Genomic DNA, 27,517 nt, shown 5'->3' with positions numbered 1-27,517 from the left:
TACCCTGCGTACGACTTGCCGGCGCAAAACACAGTTCGAAAGAGGTTATGGTAGCACACAGACCGTACAGACCGCCATCTGTTGCTACGACGTTCAAGTTATACCGTACACGTTCTCAAGTTCAGATTGAAGAACGCCTTAAATAATAGGCAACTTCTCTAACTTATAAGCTGAAACTCGCTTCAAATCGGTGACCCAACAACAGTGACGTCATGACACACTTTGAAATGAACACCCTGTATATCTTTGTTATAAATTATTTATAACTCTTCTTCTTCTTCTTCTTCTCCTTCTTAAGGGGGAAAAGCAGAGTGGAGTCTTGAACTCTTAACCTTTCATTTGCTATGCAGCTACATTATCCCTAGACCATAAGTTGTGGATAATAGTATCATTTGAAACATTGACAACACATTATTGGAACTCTGCCACTTCATAAAGAAATTCATTCACTTGTAAAACTATTCTCTCAAGAAATGAACTGAAGTCTTTCAAAGGGAACTCAGCATAATATGGCAGATAGTATTTTTTTTTAAGATGATACATTGATTTTCTTTATGTGCCAGTAATTAATAAATTAGTCTCTCATATGAATATCTTACACTCGATGTTTAACACCATGATCTAAGGTTAGTCAAGATCAGGCTACTGGCATTATAACTGATATACATTGGTACAAACAAAATCCACAACATTGTTCATAATTATTCGAATTGTGTATAGGTTATGTATTTCTAATTATTCAGTTTTAAACATTGATTTGATGGGTATGGTACACGAATTGATATTATTTATGATGGATTATTCTCACTATTTTATAGTTTTTGCGTAATTTTCGTTTCTGACTTCTTAGAAAAAATGTGGGAGGGAAATTACGCGAGTAAATACGGTATTTGCAAAGCAGCTGAACAAACTTCGGGAAAATTTTAGAACATGGATTGCACCTACCAAATTATGTCTTAAAATACTAAAAAGAGCAGATTTGTCTGCGTTTGTCGAATGCGCATCATTATATTTACGAAAAGGCACTTTTCAGTGCCAATAATTTATTTTGTGTGCACAAGGTTGGAATTTTGAAGTAAGAGGGAAAGGGTGCAATCCATGTTCTGGAGTTTATCCCAAATTTCATGAAGCAGGAAGTGTTAAAGTCGAGAAGCCTAGACATTAGCATTCAGTCCTAAATTAAGAATGTTTGCATTCCATTTTTTTATTTAGACAATTCTCCTAGAAAATCGCCTTGACATCTTTCACAGCAAATAGAAATTTCCTTGGTTGTTTAGTTTACAAGCTACAAAATTGTTAAAGAAACAACCATATAAAATTACAATGGTTCAAGAATTACAATCCAATGTAAGCATCAATTTTGTAAGTGAGTTCTATCGAAGGTGCATCATAGAAAAAATGACCGCAATTTCCTCCTGTATTAGAACTGGATGTGGTTTCATCTCCATGGTTATGTAATTTCTTAAAGAGGTGCCAAAAATGTTTGAAAACGAAGGTGGGCAGCTTCAGCATCTTCTCAGTTAATTTTGGTGAGTAAATAACTTTGAAAGTTTAGTTTTAGTAAATTAATAATACATACAGTTTGCTCAGCGAATAGAGATTATAAAGAATGGACACTTCGCGTCGGTACCTTTGATGTAGCCGGACTGATTTCAATGACCTTCAAGCCAGCTAAAGCGTGAGATTCTGCTTTCTCCCTAGATTTGGCGCTGACATCACACCAGCTAGCAGTCGACACAGCGGAAATATAACACATATAATTAATATATCTAGGCACATTATGTACTCAAATAAAATAAATTGGATTCATAAAATAATAAATCCGTCATTAACTGTTATGTCTAGACTCTAGAGTGTGAGTTGAGACGTTGACCCCAACAACAATTAAAGTATATAATGATTTGATAGCGCTGAAAATGGAAAAACAAAACTCTTACGAGAAGTAAAACCGTATACCTATTTTTTATTATATACAAATATTAAACGAATTCTATACTTAATTTTATAATGTATTATATTATTTTATAATATAATTTATGATATCTGAAATATAAAATATTATTATTACAACTAGTTTGTCACTGAGAAATAAGGAAAAGCTGTTAACTTGAATTTATTTGAAGCAAAGCGTTATTGGATTATGCAATAGGGTAGGCGATGTTTGGATCCTGTGTCTCAACTCTATACTCAATTATTATCTTAGCGTATACTCGATTACACTAACCTCTAGCGCTTGAAAGTGGAACTAAACGCCTGCGCACTGAGAAACAAAACACAGGAAAATTCGCTCAGTATCCATTCTTTGTAATCCCTATTCGCTGGTTTGCTGTTTCGTTTGCATTAAGGACTCTCAATTGTACCTGTGATCAAGGAGTTAAAATGCACTTTCCAATAAGGTGAAAGTTCGTCTGGCAGCAACCTGCTCAACAGTTAACTCTGTAATTGAAATAACCAATTCTGTAGCTAATACAAATGAACCAATAATCGTACAGTAGACTGGAAATGAGAAATAAACCATATTTGAAGGAAGGATTACTAAATGTGTAATGTCTGACAGTGTTTGTGAATAAGGAAATAAAGCTTACTTTATCAGTGGTAGGTAACTTAACATAATAAGGGGAAATCTCTGTTTGTTCAGAGTAAGAATGAGGATAACACATTTTTATCGACTGTCGCAGTTAGTGAAAAGTGGAGGACTAAGCAGATGACGTCACTTGCCAGAAAATCTAGTTTCCACATGTAATGCATTTCTGTGAACAGCATTGTAACCTGGATATAATGTGGAAGTGATCAGATATGTCTGTTAATTTCACATTTATAAAATAATCTACTTATTTTTTTTCTACAGTTAATATTTATCAAAATATATTGTAATAAAAAAGTGGAGAATGAAAACGATGACGCTTAAATATCCCTTATAAAATATCTTTCATAAATTGTGACTTGTTGTCATCTAAATATCTTTGTCAATAATAGATGTGTGTAGTAGATACTTGCCTGTACTTGTGAATAAAAAGCCACTTCGTTGTAAAAGAAAACTGTATTCTTAGTGCCTTAACATTTATTTTATTTCCACTCCATTGTCTTGTCCTATCTCCATATTCAGCACAGTATAATTCACTATACATATGCTTACTATGGAAGGAAACTTCGTAACAATAAAAATGGTATAATATTTTACAGTTGCTTGCTAATTAATGCTTTTCCTCCTGTTAGGAGAATTCAACCTCATACAAGTAGGGCATTAAGAATACAGTTGGAGGTGAATCCATAGGCTAAATTACAGAGAAACTTTTCCCACAATGTGTCATGCTGTTATATTAATTGCATCTATAAGCTTTATTTAAGTCGTAGAGGAATTATTAAAAATGAAAATTTGTTAAGATGTGGATATCGGCTTAAAAAGTAGCGAGTTTTCTTGAGTAAAATATTTTAATGTCTACACACAAATCTCAATTGTATGAAATAAATAAATAAATTCGCGAGGGAACAGCCCAATAAAAGCTGCATACTAATTGCTATTAAATTCTGTTCCCTGGGAAATCGATAATATTTCAGGAAGAAGCTGCATAATAATAATAATAATAATAATAATAATAATAATAATAATAATAATAAATTAAATTAACCAAGTAAGTGTTGGATTGAACGGTTGTATCAGAGCCACCTACATAGAAAGCCGGAGCCTTGGGTTGGCAACACTGTAAATAACTGTCAAGTGGAGGCCTTGTTTGTTTTAATGTCTAGTTTCAATGTAAATTGTTCGCGGTCTTACCAAACGTTAATTACACTAGTCAACAAATTTTAACTTTTTGTCTGTCACAGAAATGAAATCAGCTGATTTTTACTAAATCGACCCTGCTGATTACGAAAATGGCAGCGAAAAATCTGTAACACGTAACATTTTTGTGTGACAGAAGGGGAAGTATTTTGATTAAAAAAATCGTTTTCGCGCATTTAAAAGCACATAATTATAACAGTGAAAATAAATAAATTCCTAAGATACAAAATTTATACACAAAATACACTGAGGTTTCACAGGAAAATAATAACGCTGCATAAATAATAATTACAATAAGAAAAAGTAGCATTATAATCCTTTTTTCCTCTTGAAAATAGGCTTTTACTTTATTAATTTAAAACTGGATCGAATGAACAATAATTTTTTTAAGTTTATAAATTAAATTGATTAAAATCTCAAACCAAATAACTTAGGAGCCCTATATTGAAGTAAACAACCATATACAGACTTTAAGCTAGATTTTTTGAAAATATATTTAGTTACTTACAGCTATTTTTTCCTCTTGCAGTTTGAGTCACCTTCTCTCAATAAAAACCAACAGTAGTCCCCCATCATACTAGAATCTCACCTTCCTTGATATTGCTGTCCCATCCTGTATATATCTTGACGGAATCTTTCCCCTTGTTCATCGCTTACAGTTCTTAAGTTCTCTGGGGAAAAGTCCAGATGTGAATGTAGGAAATGTATTTTCAAAAACATTCGACAACTAAACTTCTGGTAACTATACAGGAGTTCTTGTTCAAGCTGTTGGTAATTGTCAGTTTTATTATTACCAAAAAACCCACTAACAACACTTCCAAAGGCATTCCAAGCTTCTAGTACCTCAACATTTAATTTTTCTTCGAAGCTCTCATCTTTCAAAAGTTTCGTAATTTGACGGCCAACAAAAATTCCCTCTTTCACTTTAGCTTCACTGAGTTTCGGAAACATATTCCTTGCATATGCAAAACCTTCTCCGTTTTTATCCATAGGTTTAACGAAATTCTTCATTAAACCAAGCTTGATATGTAAAGGAAGAAGCAGTGCTTTTCCTGTTTTACTAAAGGGACATACTTGATATGTTCTCCTGGGACATAGCTGTCTCTGGGAGGCCAGTCTTTCACTATATAGTGTTTTTCAGTTGCTCTACTATCCCATAAACAGAGAAAGCAACAGTATTTTGTGAATCCACCCTGAAGTCCGAGCAATAAGGCGACAATTTTCAAATCTCCGCAGAGTTGCCAGCAGTATGTTTTATATTGGATTGCATTTAGTAACACTGACAAATTTGTATAAGTTTCCTTCATATCCACTGAATACACCACTGGATTGATGGTTTAATGTTTCCATTGTGCAATAACACTGCTTTTAAAATTATTTTGGAAGAATCTATGAATAACGTCCATTCCTCTGGAATCTGTTGAAATCAGTTCTTCCATTAAGCCGTCTATATTTACACATACGCACATAGAATTCTTCATTATAAAATAGGTACTTCGAAAACAGTTCATGCCTCTTCCTGTACAATGCAATTCTAGTATCTGTTGCTAGCAGGTTCCATTGTTGCAGTCTAGACCCTAAAATCTCAGCTTGTTGTTTAGTGAGATTAAGATCTCTTTATTAAGTCGTTCAGTTCACATTTTTTAATTGAATGGGGTTCTTTATGATGTTCTGGGCTAGAGGACGGATCAGAGGATATTGATGGTTGAGCCAAGTCATCTGTTTGTTCTATTGGAAGAACTAATTCCTCAAATTGCGAAGGTAGATTAGGAATAGGGAGTTTTGGTCCATGTGGTACAGGTCGTATTGCAGATGGAACATTAGGATATTCAATTTTAGATCTTGTTTTCTTTGAAAATCCCATAATCTTTGTTAAACAGAAATAACAGTCTTCTGCATGGCTTGTCGGTTCACGCCAGATTATTGGAACTGCAAACGGCATACTTCAAGTCTTCTCTCCATTCATCCATTTTATCAGTTCTGAGTAACATGTTGTGCAGCACACATGGGGAGCCCATGATTTGTCCCAATCATATACATTACATTCAAAATAGCAATAATATGCTTGTTTTAACTTATCTGATAAAGGCCGACGCTGCGATTTTGCTGTAAATTCTCCACATACGTAACAAAAGCTGTCCGGCGAATTTACACACGCACGACGAGATTTTTTCATTCTGAGAAAGCGTAAATGAACGTGAAGATGAACACTTAAAACCAGCGATATAACTTGTCACAAGCTCAAACAATATTTAACTAAACCTAAAATGCAATCTATTTCACTCTAAAAGCCCACCCTCTCAGTGCTTTCTGTTGGTCTAGGGTCATAAAGCAATAAAATAATACAGATATATATCACCCACTACGCGCCTTATTAATGCAGACTCATGTATTTGAAAGAACCTATTCCTTAAAATACACTTCTAGTATATTCTGAGCAACAATAAGTTATAAAACGTATGAATATACTGTTTAACCGTTTAAATATAGTCCATAGTTCGATACCCGAATTCTTTGGTAAATTCTTTCTTTTTTTTTCACAATTTCCAATTTTCCTCTTAAATGGTGCGCGATGGAAAACTTTCAAGTTTAGATCCAATATCAGCACACAAAACTTGATCTAAAATGACTATTTCCGCCCTTGTGACAAAAACCTTGTTGACTAGTGTTATTTATGTATTATAAACTAAGTACGTATTGGTGATAAAAACAAGACAATAAATGAAAATAAATGGCTGTAGTCTTGGCAATTTTTACGGCTAATGATGACAAAGTGATTGACAATTCTTCTAGATATTAAATATTTTATAAACCACATTTTTATATGTTGAAGGTTTATTTTCAGTCGTTGACTTTACTATTTTATATAATGTTACTAGGTGTTAACCTTTACATAATAAATTATATGACGTATGAACGTTTTTGTTGAGCCTGTCAGCATCATCAGATACAAACTGTCATTTTACAATATCATTGTTCTCAGTATTATCTACACATACAATACATATTTATTATCATATGGGGATGAAATCTAATTAAAATTATATGAATTAGCTTTCTAATGTTCCATTGTGGATACCCCAAATGTCAACTTTTAAAATATACTTATACTATTTTTGCAAGTCATCACATGAAGACAATATTATAAACGATATAGTGATATAAGGCTAAAAAATGAGGTTAAAATATAAAATAAAAGATGAGCTAACTCCCTTCCATGTTATGCTATGCATGTGAGGAATTGCAAATTACAATGTTTTGTTACAAGTTATTCATATTTCCATATTATAGTATATGATTCCTAGCCTGTCGTGACTGCCTATGCTTTGCAGATCTTGGTGTTGTTCTTTAGGCCAATATATTGGGTTTGATTGTTTATAGTTAATTAGATGGTGGGCGTTTTACTGTTGTTGCTCATGTTACGCTGAAAATAATTGAAAACGTAAGTGAATAATCTAACTTTAAACTAATGGGTTTAAATTATAATTGTTTACAATATGTTAAATGAAACTTACGGATGATTACTCAAACAAGTAATGTTATTGTAGAAAATATATAGCACGGTATGAATCGGTTGTCAGAGATCACTGGGACTAATTAAGTGTTGAAATGGTGCAACTAGTGTTATATGAATTTGACTGAAAATCTTTTATCAATTAATATTGGGAACTTAACACCTACTAACATTATATAAAATAGTAAAGTCAACGGCTGAAAATAAACCTTCAACATACTTATACACTTTTCTGAAAATCACGCAAAATGAATTGCAAAATACATTTTTATAGTCTTATTTGTGGTTTGTGGTCTAGCAGAAATATTGTTCCAGCTAAGTTTTTAGAATCTCGCCTGATATATGTGTGAATAAAGTTACTCAGTTGATTTTCAAGTTTATTGTAAACATATTTTGTGATCCCATAAATGTTGCAGTTTTATTGAAGACACGGAATGCCTACTACATGTCAGAACCATCAATAATTTGTAGATGCACACACACTGTTGATTTTCAAGGTTTGTTAATTATTTATTTATTTATTTTTATTTATTTTTTATTTTTTGTAATTAGTTATAAACATGTTCCTTTTCACTTACAGGATTTAAAGTTCACTGAGTTTACACTAGTTGGCACGTACACACACTAAATGTGCTTTGTTATATATTATGTTAAAGGACTTTCTGCTCTTTTTCATAGATCCTTATACTTGACCTAACTGTATTTACACCCTAGTACTTCATTATATGTGGATATTTTCTTTGTTTATATTTATATTTTTATGTTTTTTTACATAGTTTACATTTTCAACTTGTTTTCTGTAGTTAGGTATTTAAAATTATATTTGAAAAAGTTTATAACAAATAATTCAGGAGAAAATTATACATAAACAAAATACACCCAAAACTCCAATACACACTGGAACTTGAAAACAATAACTCCATAAATTGCCTAGACATCACCATAACAAAAGCAAACAACAAACACACCTTCAAAATATACAGAAAACCAACCACCACCACCACACACATACACAACACATCTAACCACCCCACACAACACAAACATGCTGCATTCAGGACAATGGTACACAGATTACTCAACATACCCATGAGCCAACAACACTACAATGAAGAAGTGAACACAATCAAATACATAGCACAAGAAAATGGTTACAACCCAAACATAATAGACAACATCATAAGGAAGACAAAACAAAAACTCAACAAACACACAAAACACAACACAAACACAAGAAATACATCACACTAACATACGAAAACAAAAACATACACAAGATCGCATCCTCATTCAGAAAACAGAAATACAACATAGCATACAGAACAGAAAACACACTACAAAGACATCTCAACACGCAAACAAATAAATACAACCACATAGGCGTATACAAACTCACGTGCAATAGTTGCGACAGTTTCTACATTGGACAGACAGGCAGATCATTCCAAACTCGATACAAAGAACACATTAAAGCAATAACCAGAGGACACAATACATCTACATATGCCGAACACATAACTAATGCTAATCACACATACAATAACATAAATACAGACATGGAAATCCTACACATACAACCCAAGAACCAAAAACTCAACACACTAGAACAATATGAAATATACAGACACACTAAAACACATCCTAATCAAATTCTCAACACACAGATCAATTTCAGAACACACATACTATTTGACACAACTCTCATCATATGAACGCACCCACACAACAGGCAGCGAAGTTGAGATAGCGCCGAGATCTAGTAGGCTCTGAGGATGGTGTCGAATAGCACTGAAACAGCTGTAAACCACACATGCTTACATAATTAACATGAGTAAGATCGCCATTTAATCAGTTATTTATATTTTTATGTTTTTTTTACATAGTTTAAATTTTTAATTTGTTTTCTGTAGTTAGGTATTTAAAATTATATTTGAAAAAGTTTATAACAAATAATTCAGGAGAACAGTATTGTTATGGTGGCTCGCCAGGTTCAAACCAAAACTGGCTTCCTAGGCATCTGAAATATTTATAGAAAAGCACTACATGAGATTAAAATGTATATATCATCCTAGACCTTTCACGTTAGAGATGAAACACCATAAAGCGACAAAACATTCTCAATTTACTACCTATATATTGGTTAATTGATTGGAATACAATACTGCGAAAGTACGTCTTTATTGCATTACTAAATTATTTATTTTTGGTACAAGTAAAAAGTATTTATTTACCCTTGTACCATCAATAAAAACAATTATAGTTTTAATTTTTTTAAGTTATTTGTGTACATATGGTATTCGAAAGTCAAGTAAAATACCATTTTGGATTCCGTAATAAATTACGTACATCAATACTCTGAATCTTGATCATATCCACTTACTTTTGTATAAATTAATATCGAAAATGTACACATGACAAGAAACCAAAGCACTGTAATGCCAAACATGCATGCTCCAGCTTGTAACTGAAGATGGCTCTGGTTGTATTCTTCTGGACTTCCTGAATGAGCCTTATAGAATTTAATCTTGGTGATGGTTGCTAAGGATTATCAATTAAACTGAATTTATTATAATATAATAATGTTTATAAGTATTCCGCTAAAAACAAAGCTGCCAATATTAAAATAGTTTTTAGAGACCAAATTGTTGTTAACCATTATAAAATTCCTGTATCACTGATGACATCACAATTGAGTAGACTGCTGCAGGAATTCGATGGACTAAACATCTTTCGGTAAGCTTTATAAGTTTTGTTTTATAATTATAACAGAAATTGATTCTACAAGACTACACAGGTATTTTATACAATGCTTTGTATGTCTTCCACAATTTCATAACAAAAATGAATGACATCCTGCATAATTATATTTCTAAACACATATGGGGAAGGTTTTTCTCGTAGATTTGTATAGTTATGGAATAATATTTTATAAAGATGTATGTACCAGATGTTACTGTTGTTGAATGTTCATGTAGAGACATCTTGTGTTTTTACATCAGTGTTTAGCATTAATTTCTAACTCGTACAAACTTGGGCAATTGTAAGTCAGTTTGCGGGAAGCTAAGCTACAAGACAGCTTTTGGACATGGGAGTAATTATTTGAAACATTTATCATCAGTTAAGGAATATCTTATGCTCAGAGAGTTACTGCAAAGAAAAATATCCCTGTTGGAAGTGTGTATGTATAGGGTTGCATATGACTGAAAGAGTTTCACTGTGAGGGATTATAGAGGAGGTAAAAGCAGACATATTTCAGTATAAGCATTTGGTATGAGTCGTCATTTTTCGACTTGAACAAAGTCACAGCAATAGCTGAAATCAAATTCTCATAGTGACTGCCTCCGTGGTATGTTGGTCAGCATGCTGGCTTCCAGATCTGGAGGTCTGGTTCGATTCCTGGGCTCTACTCTCGGTGAGTTTTTCTTGAAGAAGAAGAATTCCCTGGGTGTCTAGAGTCTGGAAATTTGTATGATTGTGAATGTGCCGGGTTAATATTAATTAGCCATATGGTACCCTTCTGTTCGGAAAGCGTCGTTCATATTCAGTGACAGCACGAAAGGAACTTCCATCACACAAACCATAAACATACACAATATCAGCGTATTCTGTAGTCAAAAATTTATAAGGCATCTTGAAAAACACAACTTAACACTTCTGATAACTGTACCTGTATAACTACTGTAATGTAGGTAGCTGACTGGACTGCTATGAATTGATGATAGTGTAGGCTATTTGTGTTATCTGCGGGTTCTGTGTCATTACATCAGACAAGGGCAGGCGATTGGACATTTGTAATGCCCCACCACCAGGTTTCTTCCTCTTATCTACATCGTTCACAATGCAGATTCCAATGTTACGTCATTCATTGCGACCTTGACCTTGTCTCACGTCAGCAGCTATGGTAACGTCTGATTCACATTGAGGCGAGACGTTTTACCAAAAAAATGCATCTAGCTCCGCCATCGTTCGAAAACGGACCTATGTTCATATGAACTTTTTCACTCAAAATGGCCTAAGATTATCGTATCCTAAATTTTTGACCTCTCCTCGTGAATCACCCTGTATAAAACTCTGGCCCCCACAAACCCACTACCATCATTCTATTATTAAAAGAAGTGAAGTACTGGCTTACAGATACTCGCAGCTAAGAAACTGAATTCTTCATTATTCCAGGTGAGAGGAGATAATTGAGATATTATTATTACTATTATTATTATTATTATTATTATTATTATTATTATTATTATTATTATTTCTCTTTAGCAAGATGTAGAATTGCGCAGGCTAAAACCAAATATATATTGGTTTTATAGTTCAATTCATGCTGATTACAATTGTCAAACATAAGAAAGAAGCATTTCAATTTCATTTTATATCTTCAAAAATTTAATTTTCTTATTGGTAAAAATTTAAGGGCCGTGTTGTATATTAAATAATGTTCTTACTGCATGAGTTATACTATACCTACTTTTTGGATTTTGTAGTTTAAGTTACATGGCGCAATTAATATATTTTAGTTTTTATTGAATATTTTTGGAATAGTCTTACAGCTGAGAGGTAACTTGTTTTTGCTTTCAGATTCATTATATCTTCATTGCAAGTGGGGTACATTTTGATATTTTTGTAATAAGATTTGAAGAGCTTGGCACAGATATGTCTATGAGGTATGTTTTAGATTCATCAGTCAATATTAAATGTGATCTGGTGTTTCTTTATCAATCACTATTTTCATTGCCTGTATGGTTTATTTTTATTCTTTATTTCTGTTGATTTATCTGTTGCTGTCTTCGTTGCCTATGCGGTATATTTTTCATTTTATTTCTGTATAATATTTGTAGAACTGAGTACAGATATCCAGATTTTTTTTATCGATCATTGCAGTGTGTGATGTGTTATCTGGTGTTTTTTTTATTGATAAATGCTGTGTATGTGTCCTCTGGTGTTTTTATCAGTCAATGCAGTGTGTATGTGTTGTCTTCTGTTTTTTTTATCAATCAGTGCGGTGTGTGATGTCTTGCGTGGTTTTTATCATCTATCTCTTTGTCTTAAACATGTTTTGCGATGTTTTTGTTGCTTGTTGAGGATTGTATTTGTAATACAGTTGCTTTATCTGTAATCTTATATACAGATTGATAAGTTCTGGTCAGTCATCATGCAGCATTATTATGTCTGTGCACGATATGTTGTTGTTATTATTATTATTATTATTATTATTATTATTATTATTATTATTATTATTAGCAGCTATAAAAGATGTTGGCTGCTGAGTTCATAATGTAGCTACAGACAAGTTTGCATCCATAAACTGTTTTCCACTCAATAATAAATTAATTATTGGAGAATTTCTGAACAGTTTTTCGAATTGCTGTTCTCTCTTACTGAAGCTATTCGTATATTTTTCCCCTCCTTGGAACATGGCCAATGCATCTAAATTGTCTTGCTTTTGATAACTGTTGCAGGCTCCTGACATAAATGATGATTAATCATTTTATCCATGTTGAATCTTTCGTACACTACTTTTAACACTTGAATGGCGATCTTACTCGTGTTAATTATGTAAGCATGTGTGGCTTACAGCTGTTTCGGTGCTACTTGACACCATCCTCAGAGCCTACTAGATCTCGGCGCAGTGCAGTATGAGTCCGTATGGAGTCAATTGTAACCAAGAAGATTTCAACAGTACCCCCTAAAATACTCTATCACTGAATATTGGAGGGCTTCTCAGAACCTTATGTTAAGAAAACTTTTGTTTCCAACTCATTTGATAAAGAGTGCATGTTTCACTGGGACAGGCAGAAATGAATGATGGTTTATATGCACTATTGACTGTCTGTAGAATATCCAGAAAGACATAGCTTACCTTTTGCTTCCGAATAATATACTAATGTCTATCTAATATCAAGTTGTCAGGATAGAATCGTGTTTAATGTAAGTGCGAGGAAGTCCTCAGGAATACAAAGAGAATTACGGTCTTTTCATTTACTTTAGATTATCTGTTTTATAAATTCAGTTCGTAAAAATGAAACTGATTTTCATCGAGAGGCAATTTTTCCCATAATTTCAGAGACGTTCATTGATTATGTTCTTCTGAACAGAACAGTTATTACATGTTGATGGCATACTGACTTACAAACAATTAACTGCAGATTGCCACGTCTGCTTGTGTAGTCTGGTGTAGTTATGTCAGTTTCAACAGTCGTAGAAGAAAAGTCTATTCTTGAATGTTGTCACTTTTACATGCTTAGCTCTTACAATTTTAAAATATTCAACGGATTTAAAATTAAATAAATTAAAGATTTATATATGAAATTTATTGAATGTTCAAAAAATTGTCTGTGTTAATGAAATTCAATATTGTGAACACCATACATTACATTGTTGTTACTGAATATAATTGTGTATTGAACATATGTGTGTCTAAATGTGAAAGAAACATACGTAGAACACCAATTTAACTGTGAAATAAAAATTTGTATTGCATTGCAATGAGGATATGATAAATTAAAACATGTTACTTGTAATAATGGAAACGTTTTCTTCAATCACTCCATTTTATATTCTGTCCCTGGGAATGTTGTTTATAATTACACTTGAAAGTAGACGGGAAAGTTTAGAGAGCACTTTATACAGAGCTATTCAAAAAGGAGCAGATTTCAAATATTTATTTCTTCCAAACTACAAAAGATAGAAACACAATTCAAACGTTTCTGGACAGACGAAAGTTTAAATTTTGAGCAGTCCGGGTAGAAGTTCCAATCACGGCCGCATTGGCGCTGTTGATTGTAGTAAAATAGCGACACAACAGGTTAGTGCCCGCCTCATTTCTCTAACCACGTCCGACGTTACCTGAATGACACCATTCCAGGATGTTGGATTGGAAGAGGAGGAGGAGAAGATCAACTTCATCGCCAGTGGCCTCCCAGGTCTCCAGACCTCACTCCTTGTGATTTTTATCTGTGGGGTTACGTAGAAGACTGTGTTTTTATCCCCCCCCCCCCCATGCCTGACATTCTTGAAAGTCTGCGACATCGAATTGTTGAAGCTGTGAATTCGATAACTAGAGACCAGCTGATTCGTGTGTGGCAAGAAATGAGCCACCGTTTTGATATTTGTCGTGTAACACATGGTGCTCATATTGAATGCATACAACATTGAATCTTTCTCTGTCCAGGAACGTTGGAATTGTGTTTCCATCTTTTGTAGTTTGGAAGAAATAAAAGTTTGAAATCTGCTCCTTCTTTTTGAATAGCCCTGTATATTTCTATTACTGCTGATGGGAGACACAAGAGTACTGGTAATAGTGGTATGTTATGAGTGTGATTAATACTGATTAAAATTTTACATCTCTTGATTTTCCTCTACATCCATCATTATGACTTACTTGACGGGAATAAGAATTGCATCTGCACCATTTCAATATAAACGGGGCAACAAATTATGATTAGAGTCCTGCGTTTCGTTACTTTGAGTACATGTTAGATGCACATGGATCATACTAGCTTTGCTCTGACTTGTCTCTCCGCTCCATTTCGTGTGTTGTCATCTGCTTATTCGTATAGGGCATTATAGGCACTGAACAATGAGAATGCTACCACAGTCTAATATATAGTCACGAAGCTCAATACGTAGTAAATATGCATCCATAGTTAGTTGCTCACCGCTAGGATCGCTAATATCGTCTCATTACAGACAATGCGAAATACAGTGAAACCTGCCTTTGCGGTCACTTCATTTAAACGGCCACCTGGCCAAAAGGCTAATTTTCTCTGGAACAATTGGACTTTCCATAAGATCAATATAAATTCTCTCTTTATTTAGCAGCCACCTCATGCGCCGGCCAGCGGCCGGGGTCTATTTGGATTGGAACTTGACTATAACGGTCACTGTCCAACAAAAAATCTTTTCACGAATACTGTCTGACCTATTTTTTCGATGGTTAGAGGACAGGAAGCAATAGCTAAGTGTACAACTGTACACCCTCCATATCTTGGGGTTAGTTGGTTACTGTTTTATAACTCTTTTGTCACTTTCCACTCCAACCCTGCACAGCTATAAATTCTTACTCGTTTTTTAAGGATTGAAACACGGACTTTTTCTATCGAAAATGTCACAGTATGTTTTAGGTAGTTAACCATTCGAATTTTTTTTCTCCTCTTTCTATCTTTTTCTATATGGACCAGCTTTTACGAATTTTTCTTCTTTTCATTCACTTGATTCAGAGGAACTGTGAAGTTAGTTTGAGAGAGAAATCATGTCTAACAATAAATTTAGAGTGGTGTTAAGTTTAGAGGTGAGACGAAAAATGATTGAAGAAAGCGAGAAGGGAACATCTGCGAGAAAAATTGCAGAAATATTCTAATGTGGAAGGACAAATAAACGGTATAATTAAGAATAAAAATGAAATATTAAAAGAATGGGAGGAAGAGAGAATCTATGTTTAGTAATGTGAATGATTTCGTTTACGAATGGTTCAAGTGTGCGAGGGCGAACAAATTGCCAATAAGTGGGCTTATGATTCAAGAGAAAGCTCTTGAAATTGCCAAAGAACTCAATGTAAGAAATTTTGTTGCTAGTAGTGGGTGGTTAGAGTGCTTTAGAAAACGGCATAACATTGTAATTTGTTCTGTGTCTGGTGAAGGAGGTGACATTGCAACCAATGTTATTGAAGAATGGAAAAAATAGACTGCCTTCAATTCTTGCGGAATATGAACTCAGAGACATTTACAATGTTGACGAAACAAGTTTCTTTTCAGGGCCCTCCCTAACAAAACTTAAGTTTTAAGAAAAAAAGAGTGTAAAGGGAGGAAGTTGGCAAAATTGGCAAACCTGCTCTTTTGTTTTAATGCTGCAGGAGAAAAAGAACCACTCTTAATGATAGGGAAATCATTGAACCCGAGATGTTTGAAAAATATTGACATGGGCTTATTGGAGGTGAAGTGGACTGCCAACAATAAAGCTTGGATGACATCATCATTTTTTTGGGAATTAGCTATGCGATTTCATTTCCAAGATTAAACGACAAAATCGCAATGTGATCCGTGAAATTGGTGTTTCTTCCTCCAAATACGACATTACACCTCCAGCCCCTTGATAAAGGTATTATCCAGTCATTTAAACTGAAGTACCGCAAGCGAGTTTCGAAAAGGCTAGTTGCAAGAATGGAAGAGGCTGACATTAATATGCATGATTGTTGTACGCTCACAATCCTAAAAAGTCAGTGCAATTACGTATTTTCATGCTAATTCATAAAAAAGCCGCGACCTTAATCAAGCGGCCACCTGATAAAACGGCCATTTTACAAGGTAACTTCAGATGGCCGCTTTAGACAGGTTTCACTGTAGTACCAGCACAGCCTGTTGTTCCTAGCACCCTCACAACTCAAGCTTCGTGACTGTACATACTAGACTGTGATGATGCTTACGTGCAAAATATACTGTCATGTGTATTTAATAACAAAGCAAATATTTATTTAAAGCCACCTTATGGGCAACAGAAGATTGTTTCACAATTTATTTCTCACCCAAAAAGTAAAAGCTAATGCTCATTATTTTTCGCCTATTTACAGTTTTATTGAATATTTAAATTGCACTTTTAAAAATAAATAGAGATATTTTATCAAAGCAAAATGAGTCTAGAAGTAAATAATACTTTGATAATTTATTGAAAGAATTGAAATTTGAATATTCACAATTAAGAATGGGTTGATATTGAAATACCAGTATATATAATATATTTCAGCTCTGATGTTTCAACTTGTATTCATTTACAAATGTTTGTAGTTCTTTTCGTCTCCATGTATCACCAACTCTAATGCCAGATTACAAATTAATTATGAATAGTCCTACGTGTTTTACATGTAAATGTTGTAATTGAACACAGGCGATATATTGTATTATATTTATTAACATTTTATAGTATTTGTACATTGCTTCACAGCTAGAATATGGAACAAGTCAAAAAACTTAATACTACCTACTATAAAGTTTTAATTTATAGTCACAATGTAGTTGAAATAAGTTATATACAGAAGAGGTTCACAATATAGTCTACTAGTACAACACAAAGTTTTAGTATCAATCTCATGAAGCGTTGTTGAATGTTATATGAATTCACCAACAGAATAGAAGGCGTGAGAAATTAGGTACTTCTTTAATTTGGCCCAAAATAATCTTATGTTGTGAGTTTCATTTTTTATATCCATAGGGAGGATATTACAAATTTTTACTGCCATATAACACACTCGTTTTTTATAGCACAACAGACTTGCCGATAGAATATGAAAGTCATTTTTTGACATGTATTTATGCTATGAACTATTGAATTAGTTACAAAGTTTTCACGATTACATACGAGGAAGATTATTAATGAAAAACTGTACAAGCCATGAACATTATTTTTAGTTTTTTTAAAATAGTCCTATACGATTCCCTAGATTTGGCACCTACTATTATTCTAATTACTCTTTTTTTTTTTTTGTAGTAGGAATATGCACACAGCTATAAATAAATACATAAATAAATGTTGGAAATTAGAATAATACAATAAAAACAAAATTATTTGCACTGACTAAGTTACTTGCTTTACGAGCCTCTACATATTACAAGTGACTGTAAATATTTTAAGAAAAATTTCTCCCTCTTTCTCATAAAATACGTTTTCTTATTTCCTCATGAAGTGCTTGCTACCAAATTCTCCTATTAGAACACTTATTTCCAACCATCTAGCTTTATTTTGTTTTGGAATGGTTCACTGAACAGCAGACTTGAAGTGTGTACACTGCGCTATACTCATATATATCTACACTGTTGCACATTGCTTGGAGGCTTCAGGTAACCAAACACAGAACTGTAGTTATGATTCTCTATTTCAAGTACTGGGTTGCAAGGAGTAGTGAAGTGCATTCCATAACCTCCCCCTACTCAATTCCCATCCTCACCTTCCCGTGGTGCAAACTGTTTTAACAAACGAGGCTCTGGGGACCGAGTCACAGCGGTATAACTGTTCCATTAAAAATGAAGGAAATGCCATGTCATGCATAAGTGTCTCCTAAGTTGTGAAGAGGAGATATGGTCGTGGAGTTGTCTGAAAATCCTCTTGGCTCAGAATCCTCAGAATATTGAAAAGTAAGTAAATAATTCAAGTTTTATAATAAGTATAGGTTGTTTAAAAGAAGATGGAAAAGAGAAATGTAATGTAACTTTACGAAATTTATATATTATGTAATAGGCACCGTATTAATTAAATTGTATTTATAAGTTCAATTCAGGTACATCAGTGATGGAAAGTTCGTTTGGCAAAATTTCCCCTTTTCTTCACTCTACATTCCCTTTTAAAGAGTAAGTTTTCCTCGGCTTTTTATTGGTCAAGAACAGTGCCGAATGAGCTAAAATTGGTATCAGCCTAGATCATAGTACATAATATTATATATGATCTAGATTATCAGTAACGACGAATCCAACACATCCCTTTCCCTGCCCATCTAGTGATGGAGCAGATATATAGCCCCTTAAAGGTTGGACGTTTATATATAACAGGGTGTCACAACCAAAAAATCTCGCACCATTGTTTTATAAACATTTCCACATTTTGATAGAAATTTAGTAGATGTCTTATTCATTTTATTATACTTGTTTAACAGTTCTTGACACTCAAATTTAAATAAAATTTAGTTTAAATTAAAATAATTTTGGTGGACATTCAAAAGTCACAGTTTCTGGTTAAATATTTTTTTTTTACACAATTCAGATATCTATCGAACTTAATTATTTGTTTTATTAGAAGAGGCTCGCGATAGGAAGAACTTGGCTGTGAGATCAAATCCGCACACATCTTGCATATTATAGGTTTGATTAGGTGTTTATTCAGCAAGTCTGCGCAGTTTGATCTCACAGCCAAGTTCTTCCTGTCGTGAGCTGCGCGTATCCTGAGAGGATAAAAAAACTCGAGTTCAGTACTGAGAAATTCTCTTAAAATATCATAGAATAGTAAATTTACGGTCTAGGGAAAGATTAAATCCGTGCGTTTTTTTAAAGCGCTTCATGCCTTTGCTGCAGCAAAATGAGGGTCGAAAAAAAAAAAACGTAAGTAGGTCAACTGACTGCAAAATGGTGGACAATTAATATTGGCTTCTATTTCTGCCGTAATAAATTTAACCCTAAAAGAACCGAAAATGTTAAATAGTTTCGACTTCCATGATAATGACATGGAATTATTATTACTAGACGATTTTAACAATAATACACGTTGCAAAAGACCAAAACACACATTTCGTGCAGCAAACTCGTAAAGCGAAGTTTTCATTTGCTGCGCGCTTGCTGCAGAACGGTCTTGCAGCAGCGCTTTACATCTTGCTTAAAAAAAACGCACGGAATCTCGTCAACCTCACTCCCAGTATTGCCAACTTTAGTGACAGGTCACTAGATCTAGCAGTTTTGTGGGTGTGTCTAACGACAAAAATTACGAAATAGCAACCAACGACTTTTCTGGAGTTTTTTATTAGTCATTTGGCGACAAAGTTAGCGATTTTTACGTTTTGTCCTTTTAACTTTTACTGAGATGTATTTGGAAACATTAATTTTGTATTTTTACATCTTTAAACAATTTCAAAACTTTTTAAGAACAGCTCTGCATAACGTATCATATCTTGGGTAATCCCCTGCATTATTTTTCCTCTGGTGAATTCTTGGCCGAGGTTATAGCAGCGTCGCTGAAGTGCCGGAATTTTGTCCCGCAGGAATTATTGTACATGCCAGTAAATCTACTAAGTACACTTAAATCAAGTCCATCTTAATACTATCAAGATGGACTTGCTTAAATGCCACCGACCTGGGCCGGGATCGAACCCGAAATCTTGGGCACAGAAGGCCAGCACTGTACCGACTGCGCCACTTAGGCCGACGCTACAGTAGAAGATGAGGATATGATATGAATTATATTATAGAAGTTACGGTACATTTTTGCTATTGTTAATCTTATCCTTTTTTAGATACGTTTTTTTTTACTTCTAAATTGAATTTAGCGACATTAGACAATTTATTTGGCGACTTTGAGGTGACAATTGTTGGCAACACTGCACACTCCTGCTTAAGGGAAAGTAATGAATTTCGTTCTCGAGAGGAGCTCGTATGTGTGATGGTGATAATTTTTAATTAAGAAACTGGAAATAGATGGAAGTCAGAGTTACATAACGTTTTTGACGTCTGTTCAATATTTCGACTAATACTCAATTGTTTGTTTCTTGCGAACCGAGTTGCTTGCCCTAGTCCCGTAAGTTTTGTGTATTCGGTCGTTCAGGGATTGGGCGAAGTGTTTTCTTATGTTGAGTAGGGAAGAACAGCAGAAGAATATTTCGCGTTAATATTTAATGCTCGTTTGAATGGCAGTAGCTTATAGTTACAAATTAAAAAACACATGGTTATAGTTACCCTGTTGAATATCAGCAGTGTAAGATGAAATTTACTTTCGGGTTTAGTTCAGGCATCGAATTATCAGTTAGTTTATACTAACCTGTTGACATTTATTTATTCGTATTTGGCGTGGTGATAATTAAAAACATAGAAATGTATACACCGGACCAACAAAAGGGGAAAGACAGTTTGATGAAACTTTTACTGTCTTCCTCTCCAGTTAATTCTACATTGCCGTTAATACCAGTAAGTATGTGAAAATGGTGACCATGGTTTATGCACGTTTTGTATATAATATAGGACAAGGTAGAGTATCCACCGAACGAATATTGCACACTGCCAATGTGGCGCTATAAACCAATTTTCAACCCTTTTATCATAGTCAATACACATTTCAATTCTTATTGTACTATATATATCGAATTATCACTATATTAAGCCAGATTTAATATATCACTAAACATAGATTGAAAAAAGTTTAGTACGCTAATGTACAGTGAAAGTTTGCTTTGGTATTGAATGCTTAGCGTAATTCTTTAGTTTACTTACACCACGCCTCTTCTCTTTCCAATCCACGCCATATTTCTTTAGGATCCCCATCAGTTTATTCCATTCCACTTTGTCAAACGCCTTTTCTAAGTCCACAAATACTATATACACAATTCTAATAATGATGTGATATGTATTAATTAGAAAGAAGAGGATCCCTATGAGTAAAACTGTCTGAAGTGTTAGATAGGAAATGTTAGTATAGTGATTTTAAATAGGATAGACAGTTAAAATTTAAGAACAATATTTTGAAATAGTAATGAAGATTAATAGTTCATATACTATATGAAAAATAGTAGAGTACTGCAATGACATGAAAGTAAAAATGTAAAAGGTTAAAGTAGAACAAGTGAGATGAGATGAGTTATTTATTTATTAACACTACAATTGGATATACACCAGGTGGCAGTGATATATAATAACAATTATACAATAATTACAGCAATAAAAGAAAAATGAAATAAAATAAACCTAAATTTATTTCTAACTATAAATAAATAGATGCAATAAACCTAGGACTATAAATAAAAACAATTCTGTAATAATGCCTAGCAATAAGCAAAAGGTAACCTAACTTATAAGTACTTCTATTTCACTCAACTGTTACCAATTTAAGCAATTACATATCACCTTACTTAATTGCAAATCAACTTAATTACATATCATCTTAATTACGTAACACACCCTAATTTATTTACATATCAATTAAATTACATATCAACTTAATTAATTACATGACACAACTTAGATAATTACACTGCACCTACAATTACATTTTCAGTCTAATCTTTTCAACTTTCCTTAAATGTATTGATTTTGAGAGAACCACCCTGAAAGATTGCCGCAGATAAGCTGTTCCAGTCTACTATTGTGCAGTTAACAAAGGAAAATTTTGCCACGTCCGTTCTTTGTTTTCTACATTTAAACTTCCTAATATGATCTACCCTGCCCAAGTATGATGTTATTGCTAATCTAGCATTGATGTAGGTCCATGCTTTGTGTCCCATTTGTGCCTTCAACAATGCCGTGAGCCTGGTTTTTCGTCGCCTTTATTTGAGAGATTCCCACCCTAAGTCTTTTACTATCTCTTCACCACGTCCCTTATATATTACCTATATATAAATTTGGTAGTAAGAATAGAATTCAGGGAGGAACATAAGTAAAATGTAATATGGCAAGTAAACTAACAGATGATAGATATTTAAGATCGATAAGGAGAAATTGACTGTTTGGAGTTAAGTTAATAGCGGTTATATAGACGTTATTAATTAGACTGTTGGGATTGCATACTAATTGTAGGTGAAGGTAATAGAAAGTTATGGTGAAACCTGTATACAGAAATGTGGTGGTACACCATAACTGGTATAAATGTTGATGACAGTACAAATAAATCAATTAATTCATTGATTCTAGTTCACGTTAACATTTTGTTTGTTAAAACATAAAATTGTTTAGTCACACGTTAAAAAGTGTTAAAATTTTTTAAAAAAGATTATATACCTTGGATAGACAGCCCGTTTCGACGCGATGTTGCGCCTTCATCAGTGTTTCCAGAACTACTGGTGATCTTGAATTCTGCGATGTGCATTCGTCAGTTGTAGGGGTGGGGGTGTGTTGCTCTTATGGTGGGGGCTGGTTGTTTGTGTGTTATGACGTATCATGACATCGAATAATGTGTGGGTATTGAACTGTAATTGTGTATTAAGTATATATTGTGGCTGTGTTATTGTATGTTTATATATTTCGTATTGTTCTAAGATGTTTAACTGTGAACTTTTTGGTGTGATGTGTAAAATTTCCCTATCTGTTTCTATATTATTGTAGTCATGATTATTGTCGATAATGTGGTCTGCGTAATTTGATGTGATGTAGTTTGTAAACTCCAGTTGAATTATATTTATTTGAATGTTTAATGTGATTATTTAGATATTTCTGTGTTGTGTTATTTGTTTTGTATGCTATCTTGTATTTTAGTTTTCTGAATAAAGTTGCAATTTTGTGAGTATTAGTATTGTGATATGTTGTGTGGTGTTTGTGTTGGTTTGTTCTGTTTTTGTTTTGTCATTGTTCATTGGTATATTAATTAATCTGTGTGTCATTGTACAGAAAGCTGCATGTTTGTTGTATGGGATGGTTTGATCAATTGTGTATATGTGTTGTGGTTGTAGTGGGTTTCCTGTATATTTTGAATTCGTGTTTATTATTTGTTTTGGTTATGGTGATGTCTAAGATGTTTGAATTAATTAATCGTGTGTCGTGATGCAGGTACAGTCTCCAGCCTCCTCAGTGGCCGGGCAGCTGAGTGGAACGCCCAACTCGTCGAACCTGCCGAGTCCGCTGAGTGACAGTGGGGAGGACAGCTGCACCAAGCTGAGCAGTTACCTGCACCAACTGGCCGGGCAGTCGGTGAGTGCTGCGCAATGTGTGGTAGCTCTGAGCCACATCACGCAAACTAACCACGCGTCTCTGTCCTGCAGGAGCGTGAGCTGAATGTGGTGCTGATGGACCACACGTACTCCAAGCCCTGGAACTGGCGGCCGGAGAACACTTACGCGAAGCCCACCAAGACGCTGTTTGTGCAGGCCTCTGCGGCACGTGCTCAGACCAACCTCGCACTGTAAGTTCCACCAACCAGCTACAAGACAATGCTAAATGTTGTTGTTGTTGTTTTCTAATGCCAGGTGTTTGACAATAAAGTCATTTGACCTCTTGCACTCCAATATTTTTCAAAGATATTATCATGGTCAGCCACTGAAGCACAGATTTTGAGATGTTCCGAATCCATTTCTTGGTTTGAGTTGCACAATGGGCAGTTAGGGGACTGATATATTCCAATTCTATGCAGGTGTTTGGCCAAACAATCATGGCCTGTTGCCAATCTAAATGCAGCTACAGACGATTTTCGTGGTAAATCGGGAATTAACTGTGGATTATGATGCAGAGAATTCCATTTTTTGAGACTGTGTTATCAAATTTTGTTTGTTGAAGTCTAAGTATGTAGATTTAATAAATCTCTTCACAGAGTAATACGTAGATTTAGTAACAGGTCTGTAAGTAGCAGTGCTGCCCTTCTTTGCTAAAGCATCTGCATTCTCGTTTCCCAGGATTCCACAATGGGATGGTATCCATTGGAATACAATTCTTTTATTGAGTGATATTAATTGAGAGAGCATTTTAGTTATTTCTGCTGTTTGAGATGAAGGTGTGTGTTTAAAGACTATTGATAGAATAGCTGCTTTGGAGTCTGACAGTATAACTGCATTCTTAAATTTATTGATGTGGCATAGAAGATTCCTGAGACTTTTACTTATTGCAATGATTGCTAAATGTTAATAGTGCTATTTTCATTTCGTCAACATTTATATGTCTGACATCCTGGTGGCCAGGTAGCTCAGTTGGTAGAGCAGCTGGCTACAGACTGGAAGGTCCGGGGTTCGATCCCAGGTGGTGACAGGATTTTTTCTCATTGCCAAATTTTCAGAACGGCCCTGAGGCTCAATCAGCCTCCTATAAAATTGAGTACCGGGTCTTTCTCGGGGGTAAAAGGCGGCCAGAGCGTGGTGTCGACCTCATTCTAGTGCCAAGGTCATGGAAAGCATGGGGCTCTACCTCCATGCTCCCCAAGTGCTTTCATGGCATGTTACGGGGATACCTTTACCTTTTTTTACCTTATATGTCTGATATCCAGTCAGTTGTCAAACTTGATGTTGGGATTCTAGTCCATCAACTGAGGTGACTGTCGTCAAGTAATAATTGCTGGTGTTACAGCATCTATTGTTAACTTTTTTTTTATTTTTAGTATAAAAATACTTCATAGTATTGACTTCATTTGAGCGAAATTTCAAGATCGTTAGGCAGAAAATAATTGCTTTCACGCCATTTTTAAATAGGTGCTGCGCTCCAGTCCCCTTACTCTGTGCTCAAATTTCTTATCGAATATCCAGAATTTGTTATTTTACATTTTTCAACATTTAATATATAATATCTCAGACAATAATAGAGATAATTGAATAAAATTTTCAGGGCATATTCTCACATTATACATGAATAATTCTGTAAGAGGAAATTGTTAAATTGCAAATTTTTTAGTATCCAATTTAATTAACCCTATTTCAACCTGAGGTGTATTAGGGTTATAGTTGGCATCAAAATACATATTTTATGACCAATAAACAATAGTAAAGTGATAACACAAAATAGTGGTCACAGTTACAATTCACATGAATTATGTAGAAGCATGCACATTAGTGAAAGAATGGATCCTGTTAAAGATTAATGAGATGTTTGAGGAATAATCAATGTAAAAGGTATACAAGAATGTCTAACCGTTTCAGAGTAAATACACGACCTAAAAAGATATCAGGTGTAGATTAATATAACAAAGTTTGACTTTCACTTTCAAATTAATATTTAATTCATGAACAATGGAACAGTTGAGAGTAATAAAGGGATATTAGAAGAAATGATTTACTATTACAAATTACATATGTGATTCAGGAACAAGTACAGTAATTAAAATAATAAGACAAGTAATGCAAATTGAAAATTAAAGAATAAGTTAAAAATAAACATGCAATTTTTCTTTCTGTTCATAAAAATGGGAAATAAAAATATAAAAATTAAAATTTCTAAAAATCATCAAACAAAATTGATTAGCAGTCTTTTAGTTTTCATTTAAGACAATATTTGTGATTCTGTGATACTCTTGAAAGTATATCATTTTGTTTATCCTAATACTGCATTTTTTGCATGTGACTGTGAAAATGTATTCAAAAAGCTTCATACATTGACATGAAACTATGTTAGGGAAATAGAGGTTCTACTTAAAATAATATGAGAAAATAGATTTCCTGTAGGTCCTTCCCCTTAAGGCTGGTATGTTGTTGAACTTGTGGTGGTTTAATACTTGATTTATTAACCAGTTATTTTAATAAATTTTGAAATCTTTAGTGTCATGTCTTTCACTTCTAGATGTGATATTGTATAGCCTAAATAGTTTAATGCATTGACTTAATTATGGTATTGTTAATGTTCATTTTACCTCTGACTGGTATACTCCCTTGAAATGTCATAGTTTTGGTTTTAATTGGTATATTTTCATGTCAAAATCTAACGCTGTTCTCTGCAAATATTGTACACTGTTCTCCATAATACTAGTAGGCTATATTGATAGTATTTCTTTGGAATGGGACAAAATTGACATTTTTTTTATAAAATTACACAATGACTGCAAAATATTAAACTGGCACTGTCCCATTCAAAACAGTACATATGGTCAGCCTAAATAAACAATCCCGAATATGCTTCATGACTAGAAAAGAGGCACAGTGAGACCAGAAAAGTAACAAGCAGAGCTTTCAGCACGACCTGTTGCCGTCAACCAGACTGCAACGAGACAGAAACTCTTGGCCACGTGTTGGGCTTTTGTCGGAAAGGAGAGTTATTGCATAACAACAGGCATCATAGAGTCCGTGGAGCTATCGCCTGTCTTCTTCGGAACAAGGGTTGGGAAGTTCATGAAGAGGTCCACTGCATTTCTGAAGACGACTCTCACAGAAGAGAGGATATAATAGCAATAAACAGGCAACAACAAAAGGCTATTATCATAGATCCAACTATACAATGGAGAGAGATCTAAACCAAGCTCATCAGGTTAATCAGGAAAAGAGGGTCATTTATGAACCTTGTATTCCCTACCTTAGTGCCAAGTATAACATCCCTCTCTTCAATTGGTCAGTGACAGGTTTATTTTTTGGTGCTCGGAGTTCTTTACCAAAATTTACATATAATTTTTTTTTAAAATTATCAATATCATCTTTTGAAATTCAAAAAATCATCTCACAAATTCTTAAAGATTCCCTGCAGATTATACAGTTTCATTTATACCACTCAGAAGGCCTTAATTAAGGATGTGCTAATTTTAAATAAAATCTTTTATTTATAAGTATAATTTTATAGTCATCTTCTAAGATTTTATCTTATAATTGATAATCAATGGTGCTTAATTATTACATTTTATTTTTATAACAATATTCATATTTAATTGATTATATTTGTTTGCTATTAATTTCCAGATCCTCGTGGTCATCCTTACTTAAGGCCGGACGAGTTATTTCTCTCTCTCTCTCTCTCTCTCTCTCTCTCTCTACTTCTAAGAAATATGTGATGTCATTCTTTATCAGGCCAAGGAATGTTTCTCTTCCACCAGCCATCTTGCAACAATATATCTTTATATCTTTGAAAATTTTGATAAATTTAATTTATCTC

At 33.9% G+C, this 27,517-nt stretch overlaps 1 protein-coding gene across 2 annotated transcripts in view; it reads left to right on the top strand.

Moving 5' to 3' along the window:
* Positions 1 to 20,546: 20,546 nt before the first annotated feature.
* Positions 20,547 to 27,517, top strand: part of Rcd1 (Reduction in Cnn dots 1) — a 70,273-nt gene continuing 63,302 nt past the window's right edge. For both annotated transcript variants that reach the window (XM_069846632.1, XM_069846631.1), the window contains exons 1-3: positions 20,547 to 20,947; positions 23,516 to 23,656; positions 23,728 to 23,867. In XM_069846632.1, coding sequence (XP_069702733.1) covers positions 20,855 to 20,947; positions 23,516 to 23,656; positions 23,728 to 23,867 — 374 coding nt within the window. In that variant the 5' untranslated portion in view covers positions 20,547 to 20,854. The remainder of the gene's footprint in view (positions 20,948 to 23,515; positions 23,657 to 23,727; positions 23,868 to 27,517) is intronic.

This window comes from Periplaneta americana, chromosome 15, assembly GCF_040183065.1.
Source record: "Periplaneta americana isolate PAMFEO1 chromosome 15, P.americana_PAMFEO1_priV1, whole genome shotgun sequence".
Lineage (NCBI taxonomy): Eukaryota > Metazoa > Arthropoda > Insecta > Blattodea > Blattidae > Periplaneta > Periplaneta americana.
The sequence above is the reverse complement of the archived record's forward strand: the minus strand, read 5'-3'. Positions and strand labels throughout refer to the sequence as shown.